The sequence below is a fragment of the Lontra canadensis genome, unplaced genomic scaffold (assembly GCF_010015895.1).
Source record: "Lontra canadensis isolate GAN:19392208 unplaced genomic scaffold, GSC_riverotter_1.0 scaffold43, whole genome shotgun sequence".
Taxonomy (NCBI): domain Eukaryota; kingdom Metazoa; phylum Chordata; class Mammalia; order Carnivora; family Mustelidae; genus Lontra; species Lontra canadensis.
The window spans coordinates 15,260,712-15,269,675 of NW_022631037.1; the positions used below are offsets into that span (position 1 = coordinate 15,260,712).

General features: G+C 49.6%; 1 protein-coding gene across 1 annotated transcript; it reads left to right on the forward strand.

Annotated features, from left to right (window-relative positions):
- Nucleotides 1-5,882: 5,882 nt before the first annotated feature.
- Nucleotides 5,883-8,647, forward strand: EIF1 (eukaryotic translation initiation factor 1). Its single transcript, XM_032871621.1, has 4 exons — nucleotides 5,883-6,068; nucleotides 6,770-6,933; nucleotides 7,077-7,178; nucleotides 7,788-8,647. The coding sequence occupies exons 1-4, from the start codon at nucleotides 6,038-6,040 to the stop codon at nucleotides 7,830-7,832; spliced, it is 342 nt and encodes a 113-aa protein (XP_032727512.1). The 5' UTR covers nucleotides 5,883-6,037; the 3' UTR covers nucleotides 7,833-8,647.
- The last annotated feature ends 317 nt before the right edge of the window (nucleotides 8,648-8,964 follow it).

Here is an 8,964-nt window from a genome sequence, read left to right on the forward strand (position 1 = left end):
CCTGACATATATACAAAAGCATGTTCGCTCTAAGGGGCCAGCCCGATGACTTTTTACCACCCGGATCAAGGTGGAGCTCATTTCCAGCACCCCATAATGTTCCCTCGTGTGCCTTCCCAGTATCACCCTGGAAGCAAGCAGGGTGGGGGTGGAGAGAACCCCAGCCTAGTCGGAGCATGCGTGCATCTTACGGTAATCACATGGGATCAGGTCAGAGCTGCAATCCGTCAAACAAGCCCCTCTCTGCCTCCATTCCAAAGTGGTAACAATAGCAGACTTCATTCACTGGGGAGAAGTGGGGGTTGGGGGCAGCATTCCAGCCGTTTCCATACGTGGGTGGTGGCTCCCTAATAGGGAGCAAGAAATGCAAGGAACATGGCATGTATTTGACTTTCTTTAAATCCAGCAAAGTCCCGTGCCAGTGAACAACCCACCAAGCCGCCCTAAATGTGATCTTGGATGTGGCAAGGGCTCTAGTGTGCCCCAGGATTTTCTCTGGGTCACAGGGTTTCCTGCAGTACCAGAGCTATAGGTAGACGCCTTGGACGAGATCCTCCATCGGCCCTAGTTCCCAAGAAGACACCTATTTCTCCAAAGGATGCGACTCATTCCCCGAAGCCTCATTCTTGGGAGAGTCTGCTGTTTCCATCTCAAGTTTGGGGCCCTGGGGAATTCTTCTCAGGGCCGAGGGTCCCCAGGTATCCCGCACAGCTGTGCCCTTGCCACATGGCCTAAGGAGATGACCATGAAGAAGTACCCACCTCTGTCCCATCCCCATTCTGAGGTGCTCGCTGCTGTCCCCTGTTGATTTCAAGGGTTCTCTCTCTCCTTTTTCACTTCTGGGAACTTGGCATAAACTATTCGGTGATTTAATAATACTACATGTTTATCCCATCACACGTATTCTCTTCTTGAAATTCTCTCAAAGAGGGGCGCCTGGGTGGCTCAGTGGGTTAAAGCGTCTGCCTTTGGTTCAGATCATGATACCAGGGTCCTGGGATCGAACCCCGCATCAGGCTCTCTGCTCCGTGGGGAGCCTGCTTCCCTTCCTCTCTCTCTGCCTGCCTCTCTGCCTACTTGTGATCTCTGTCAAGTAAATAAATAAAATCTTTAAAAAAAAAAAGAAAGAAAGAAAGAAATTCTCTCAAAAGAGAGGGCAAGAGAAAGGCATCATTATCCATTTGTACAGATAAGAGAATGGAGGCTGGGAGAGACGGAGCCCCCATCCCCGCCCCTACCCCAACCCTCCATCCCCCTCCCCACCTCCCCCACCACACAGGAAGAGGAGGCTGGTGATACTCAGATTCAGATACTCCAGAGCCCATGCACTGTCCCTGTCCCCTGGCTCCCGGGCAGGGACCAAAAGTGGGACCACAGTAACCAATAAGCAGTGTTCACAGTAAGCACAGGTGTCCCTTTCAGACAAATTTGTTCTGGTCCCATCTTTACTCCCCAAGCTCCCAGGGCTGGGACAACCTCCACACTGGACTGTGGACTCTTGGAGACCCTCCTTGGAAATACTCCCAGCCTGGAAACACAGAACCCCGGACTTTAGACCTGGCAAAAGCTTTAGAAATCACCCTCTCTTCCTCTTATGGGGAAAATGGAAGCCCTGAGAGGTGACCAGAATCACCAGGAAATTGGCGGTCGTCAAGACCTGGGTCTTTGGGGCGCCTGGGTGGCTCAGTGGGTTAAAGCCTCTGCCTTAGGCTCAGGTCATGATCCCAGAGTCCTGGGATCGAGCCCCACATCGAGCCCCACATCGGGCTCTCTGCTTAGCAGGGAGCCTGCTTCCTCCTCTCTCTCTCTGCCTGCTTCTCTGCCTACTTGTGATCTCTGTCTGTCGAATAAATAAATAAAATCTTTAAAAAAAGAAAAAAAGATAAAAGACCTGGGTCTTCTCCTTCCCCAGCTGCTTGCTCCAGGCCTGCCCTCTGTACTGCCTCCTGCCTGGGGCAAAGCCTGTGTGTGTTTGTGGTGATAGTTGTTTACAGAGCACTGAGGTCAGGGCTGGCACCGGGCATTGAGTCCCTGCAGGAGAAGCTGGGGGGAATGTGGCTGACATAGGGCTATCATCCCTGCCCTGAGCCAGGAGGCCAGATCTAGAAGCTTTCTTTGGAGCCCAGAGACAGACCTCTCAAAAGGACTTTTTTCTCAATCCTCCACCCCAGGACTCTCTAATACAGTAGCAGAGGTCACAGCCTGGAGTCAGGGATCAGCCATTCCAACTAAGCACTTAACTATGTATGTCCATGTGTTCATTCAACAAGCACTGGGCACCCACCGTGTGCCAGGAATCTACCACACACAGACTACAGAGTAAGTAGGCATGCACCTGCTCTTTGCACTTACAGCCCAGCAGGAGACAAATAAGGGAAGGGGCAGAGCCCGATTCAAGGGCATGCCACCTGCAAAGTCACATGGGGCCCCATCCTTGGAAGAACTGCATGTGTGGTTTAATGCTCTGCTGTCACTGTCTTGAAATTCTTAACCATTTGTTGAGCAAAGGGCCTCACATTTTTTTATTTTGTCCTGGGCCCAGCAAATTACATAGCCAATTCAAGGAACAGGCGAGCCAAATGCAGTTTGATAAATGTTAAAATAGAGGAGGTGGGGGCCCAGAAAAGGCTCCAAGCACAGTCTTCTCCAAAGAACTGAGTCCCAGCTGAGTCCCACAGATGAGTGGGAGACATCACACGAAAAAGACAGAAGAATGTAGCAAGCAAAGGGAGAGCCTTTGCACAAAGCCCCTGAGATGAGAACATTCAGGGTGCTTCATAGAACTTCAGTGGTGTGGAATGTGGGGAGTGGTGATAGACCACAAGGCTGAAAGGGGAGCTAGGACCAAGAGTCAAGGTCATTCTGAAAAAGAACAAAACGGAGGAGCTCATCCTGCTGGTCATCAAGACTTTTGGCAGATCTCCTATCATTAAGGGAATGGGGCTTTGGGATAAACAGACCAGAGACTGAACAGAACAGAGACTCCAAAAACAAGCCCACACACAAACGGAAACATGAGTAGGACAAAAAAGGCATGAATCAGTGGGGAAATTATATGTTATTCAATAAATGGTGCTGGAACAGGTGGCTATCCATATAGGAAAAAAATTAGATCCCTGTCTCACACCACACACACAAATCAGTTCCCAGTGGCTTAAAGACCTAAAAGGTAAAAGTAGGGGCGCCTGGGTGGCTCAGTTAGTTAAGCTTCTGCCTTCGGCTCAGATCATGATCTCAGGGCCCTGGGATCAAGCCCCATGTTGTCAGGCTCCCTGCTCAGCAGGGAGTCCGCTTCTTCCTCTCCCTCTGCCCATCCCCACCCTTGTGCTCTCCTGTATGCGTGCTCTCTCTCTCTCAAATAAATAAATAATCTTTAAAAAATAAAAATAAATAAATAATAAAAATAAGTAAAAGGTAAAAGTAAAGTTTTAAAACTTCCAAAGCAGGGGCGTCTGGGTGGCTCAGTCATTAGGTGTCTGTCTTCGGCTCAGGTCATGATCCCAGGGTCCTAGAATGAAGCCCTGCATTGGGCTCCATGCTCAGCAGGGGAGTCTGCTTCTCCTTTTCCCACTCCCCTGGCTTGTGTTTCCTCTCTCATTGTATTTCTCTCTGTCAAATAAATAAAAAATCTTAAAAAAAAAGAAAAAAGAAAAGAAAACTTTCAAAGCAAATAGGAGTGCCTGGATGACTCAGTTGGTCAAGCGTCTGACTCTTGATTTCAGCTCGGGTCATGATCTCAGGGTCTTGAGATCAAGACCCATGAGGGATGTGGAGCCTGTTTAAGATTCACTCCTGGGGGGGGGGGCACCTGGGTGGCTCAGTGGGTTAAACCTCTGCCTTTGGCTCGGGTCATGATCTCAGGGTCCTGGGTTCGAGCCCCGCGTCGGGCTCTCTGCTCAGCAGGGAGCCTGCTTTCCCCTGTCTCTCTGTCTACTTGTGATCTTTGTCTGTCAAATAAATAAATAAAATTTAAAAAAAAAAGAAAGAAAGAAAGAAAGAAAGAAAGATTCACTCCTGGGCAACCCTCTCGGGTCCCCTCCCTCTTTGGGAGCTTTGTCCTATCACTCAATAGACCTTGCTTTGCTGGCCACCAAAAAAAAAAAAAAAAAAATTGCCTCTTTCCCTCTGCACCTCCCCCCACTCTCACTTTTTCTCTCTCTAAATAACAAAAGAGGGGCACCTGGGTGGGTCACTCAGTTAAGCCGCCAATTCTTGACTCTTGGTTTCTGCTCAGAGCGGTCCTGGATAGAGCCCTGCATCAGGATAGAGCCCAGTGTTTGAACTGAGTGCAAAGTCTACTTCAGATTCTTTCTCCCTCCCCCTCTGCCCCTCCCCTCTCACACACTCTCTCTCTCTCTCTCAAATAAATAAATACAGTCTTTTTAAAATAGTAATAAATAATATAAAAATAAAGCTTTTGAAACAAACAAACAACAACAAAAAGAGTATCTTTATTAACTCAAAGGAGAGAAAGGATTTCTTTAAAATGGCACAGAAAGGGTCTTTTCCTAAAAGGGAAGATTGATAGGCAAGACCATGTTGTTAATTTAAAAATATGTATAACAAAATGTCTGCAAACTGGGAAGGCTAGTTCTAACTCATTCACACTCTCTCTCTTCAAACCCCTTTCAAGCACAGCCACTTCTATGAGGGCAGAGGTTCCTAGGTGGAGGGCAGGTAGGGATGGACGTCTGAGATGCCCATGACTTCTAGCTTTGGTTCCCCCCCTTCCTGGTATCAAGGAAGCCAAATTATTAAAAGGTTACTTAGTAAATATGCAATCAAAACAAACTATCAAGTACACCTAACTTTTCCTTCCTTGGGGTTTCTCACCTCATCTGGTAGGCTCTCACCCTGCCCCCACAAATGGGCTCTTTCCCACCCTCTACGTCACCTGGGGCTCACATCGCCCATCGCTGCGATAACCCCTAGTTCTCATGCCGGTCCCCTCCACACCCCGTCTCATCACACTCCTTTATCTTACCTTCCTGGCCCCTGGAAGCCTTTGGTGTCTAAATCCCCTCTATTCACCCTTGCAACTGAGAACATTTCAATTTATATATTGAAAGATCAAGAAAGGTTGACTGTTTTGAAGAAAATATTTTGACTCCTCTCTGGTAAGGTTCTACCCCCACACAATTTGGAGGACACACAGGACACCCTTCGGGTGCCTGAATTCTTTTAGCCCCCAGAACCCGCGTCACTCTCCCTTGAACCCAGGTTAATGAGCTGGGCATTCTTTCTTTAGATTATATGAATGATGTATTTATGGTAGATTAATCCACTTTTAGATTAGATTCATCTGAAGAGTAACTTAATCGAAATGATGAAGTTAAGGCTTGAGTTATATCATTGTTGATACCAGTGTTGATATCAGTGTTGATTTAAAAGTGCTGCTCTATATCCGTAAGAAAGATTACGTGGGTAACTGGGAGAGTATGAGTGGGAATTCGTCGCGTCTGGGAGGTTCAGCATCTAAGCCTTATTTAAGGAGAGCCGATCTAACTCATGAAAACGTTCTTCTCCAAGCAGATAGGGCTGCAACAGGGTCAACAAGGTGGAATGTGCCAGAGAACATAAGAAGCAACGCGCTCCTGAAGCCTCAGCCAGTTTCCTGCGCCACCCTAACACCCTCCCCCAGCACTGCGCAGGCGCCTAGACGAACCAACCCTTCCCTCCCCCTTCCACCTCTCGGGGAATCGAGAGGACGCCCTCCCGCAGCGCAAGAGTTCCTGCGCAAGCGCCGTCCCGCGTCCCCGCCCCCGAACCAATCGGAAGCGGCGGCGCCAGGGCGCGGAGGCCACGACGCCGTGGGTGGGGCCGAGACGTGAGGGCAGCGCGCTGGCGTCACAGGGGCGGCTATATAAGTGAATACAGGCGCCGCCCCTCCGCCCCAGTCACTGAGCCGCCGCCGAGGACTCAGCAGCCTCCCCCTTGAGCCCCCTCGCTTCCCGACGCTCCATCCCCCCCGCCCGCCTTCTCCCGCCGCCGCCGCCTTCCGCAGGCCGTTTCCACCGAGGAAAAGGAATCGTATCGTATGTCCGCTATCCAGAACCTCCACTCTTTCGGTAAGCTGCGGAAAGGTCCAAGGGGTGAGGCCTGGGTGGGGCGGCGAAGTGTCCGGGCTTGGACACCTGCCGGATGCTCCAGGCTTTCCTAAAGCAGGCTGATAGAAGGTGTGTGGGCTCGCAGGAAGCGGGGCCTCGACTTGGGCTGGGGTCGGCCCTTAGAGCGCGACCGGAAGGAGCGGGCAGGGAGGCAGCCCTTGGGCGGGCCCGGCGTCTCGGGTGGCGCATTTACTAATGGCTCCCGGGCCGCCTTGGGCCACACCCGCCCCCTCCCGCCATTCCTGCGTCACGTCCGTTACGTCACCGCCGTTGTCACGGAGCTGGGAGTGAGAGGCGGCGCTAGCCCTAAGTGACAAACGCTCGCGCCAATGGGGCGGGAGGCTTGGCCCCGCCTTGGAGCTCAGGTTCCGGCCTGTTGCATCAGCCGGGTGGGGCGCTGCCTGCCGGCCCAGGCTCCCCCGACACGTGATCGTCCTCCGGGGGCGGGCCTGGGGCAGGAGTCCCAGGCTCTCCCTGGCGCTGGGAAAGCCTGCCGCCCCGGACTGACCCGTTCGCGGACAGCCAGCAAGGACAGATCTGACGTGACCTAAGCCCTGGCGATTTCAGTATTAGTCTGTGCGCGCACAAAAAAGACGCTTTGGAAGGGTGATAGTGGCGTCTGAGCACCAACAGCTCTAAACGAGCTTGATCTTTCTTCCCAGACCCCTTTGCTGATGCAAGTAAGGGTGATGATCTGCTTCCTGCTGGCACTGAGGATTATATCCATATAAGAATTCAACAGAGAAACGGCAGGAAGACCCTTACTACTGTCCAAGGGATCGCTGATGATTACGATAAAAAGAAACTAGTGAAGGCGTTTAAGAAGGTAGGTCTTAAATGAGATTGTAGGAAAATCACATTTAACTTGCTCGAGTTGGGGGTGCTGACTTGGATTGCTTCTCATTAGGGATTAAGTGCCCTCAGCCTGTTGGCTTGGTCTAATTTGTTTTGCTTCATTGGTGTTTGCAGAAATTTGCCTGCAATGGTACTGTAATTGAGCATCCAGAATATGGAGAAGTAATTCAGCTACAGGGTGACCAGCGCAAGAACATATGCCAGTTCCTGGTGGAGGTGAGTTCAGTCAATTCTTCAGAATCCGTTTGTGCCACTGTCAGATCTTTGTCGTCTGTTCAAGCTCTCCTGGGGACACAGAAGTTTGTTTTGTAGGGCTAAGCAAAACAGTGGTTGAGTTTTGAAGTATATATAGCGGTAGACTTGTCTGACTTACATCACTGTTTGCATGGATCTTTTTTTTTTCCCCTCCTTTTTTCTTTCTTTCTTTCTTTCTTTCTTTTTTTTTTTTAAGTAATCTCTACTTGGACCCAACATGGGGTCTGAACTCAGATCCCCAAGGTGAAGAGTTGCATGCTCTACCAACTTAGCCAGACAGATGCCGTGTATGTGGATCTACTTTAAAGATGCCATTTTAAATTGCACACAGATAATAAAACAGGATGTCTGGGTGGCTGTTCCTAAGTGCTAAAATCCTGTTATATCATTGGTTCTTAACTGCATATCCTGAGTTACAAACCTTTGTGCCCCTGGTGCTCAAAGTGTGTGCCTTGGCTCTGGGACTTTTGCCCAGTGTAGAAGCAAGCAGACAAAGTTTGTTGCCATCAGAAATGGACACTTTAATTCTTTTCATATCCCCTCTTATAACCTTGTTTTCTTTCTTTGCAGATTGGACTGGCTAAGGACGACCAGCTGAAGGTTCATGGGTTTTAAGTGCTTTTGGCTCACTGAAGCTTAAGTGAGGATTTCCTTACAATGAGTAGAATTTCCCTTCTGTCCCTTGTCACAAGTTTAAAAACCTCACAGCTTGTATAATGTAACCATTTGGGGTCTGCTTTTAACTTGGACTAGTGTAACTCCTTCATGCAATAAACTGAAAAGAGCCATGCTGTCTAGTCTTGAAGTCCCTCATTTAAACAGAGGTCAAGCAGTAGGCGCCTGGCAGTGTCCGGCCTGAAACCAAGCAGTAACGTGAGGTTTCGGTCCAGCACAGAGCCCCAAGATCACAGACGGCTATGTCTGGCCAGAAGCTCCTCGGCTCTCCCTCTTCAGAGTTCCCTGCCCTAAGAGAATGTCACCACCTGAACAATCCACGGTGAAGCTGAGAGGACAGGATGGGGTAAGACGGCAACTGCAGCTGTGCTGCTACAGGGAGTCACTGGTAGTAAAAACTCGATCCCTGGTGTCTCCAATCTGACCAGGTGGGCAGACACCTTCCCTTTAGTGAAGCGTCCTAGGACATCCGACTTGCCACCAGGTCTTTTTGACCAGACATATCCTAGCTAATCGATGTCCAAACACCAGAATGTGAGGCCAGCCTTCTATCTGAGTTAAACTTTTGACAAGGGAACAAACTTCAAACTGATGTGTCAGTCATGTAGCTAGCTGTAGAGCTTGCAACTTACTAGCGACAGCTGCCCAGTGCCATGTGAAGTAACAGACTGGTTTTTGGTTTATTTCTTCCTTCAGTTTTAATGTTATGTAATGTATTTAAACCCTTATTTAAATAAAACTTGTTTTCAGAAACACCTGACTTGAAAATTGTATTTATCTATAATCAGTCTCGTATGTGTGAAGGAACCACAGAAATGGGCAGTGAGGGGTAGTCTATGCCCATAGCTCAACTGGGACCTCAACCTCTTGGCCAAGAAAACCTTCAGTGAGCTTTTTCCTTCCCAAGTTCGCCACAGGTCAGCTGTGTTGCAGGCATGGTGGACAGATGTGGTAACAGGGCTGTTCCCTCCCGGTGGCTATGGAGGGACTTGCTCTGTGGAGGAGTTTGGAGTCTGCTCAGTGATAGGACCTTAGCTTGAAGTCTGTAACAGAGGGACAGACAGTAGTGTAG

Bases quoted from the DNA above. Each gene is read 5' to 3' on its own strand.
- EIF1 (XM_032871621.1), top strand. From the start codon at position 6,038: ATGTCCGCTATCCAGAACCTCCACTCTTTCG. The intron at 6,069-6,769 runs GTAAGCTGCGGA...CTTTCTTCCCAG, and splicing joins CCAGAACCTCCACTCTTTCG to ACCCCTTTGCTGATGCAAGT. The intron at 6,934-7,076 runs GTAGGTCTTAAA...TGGTGTTTGCAG, and splicing joins TAGTGAAGGCGTTTAAGAAG to AAATTTGCCTGCAATGGTAC.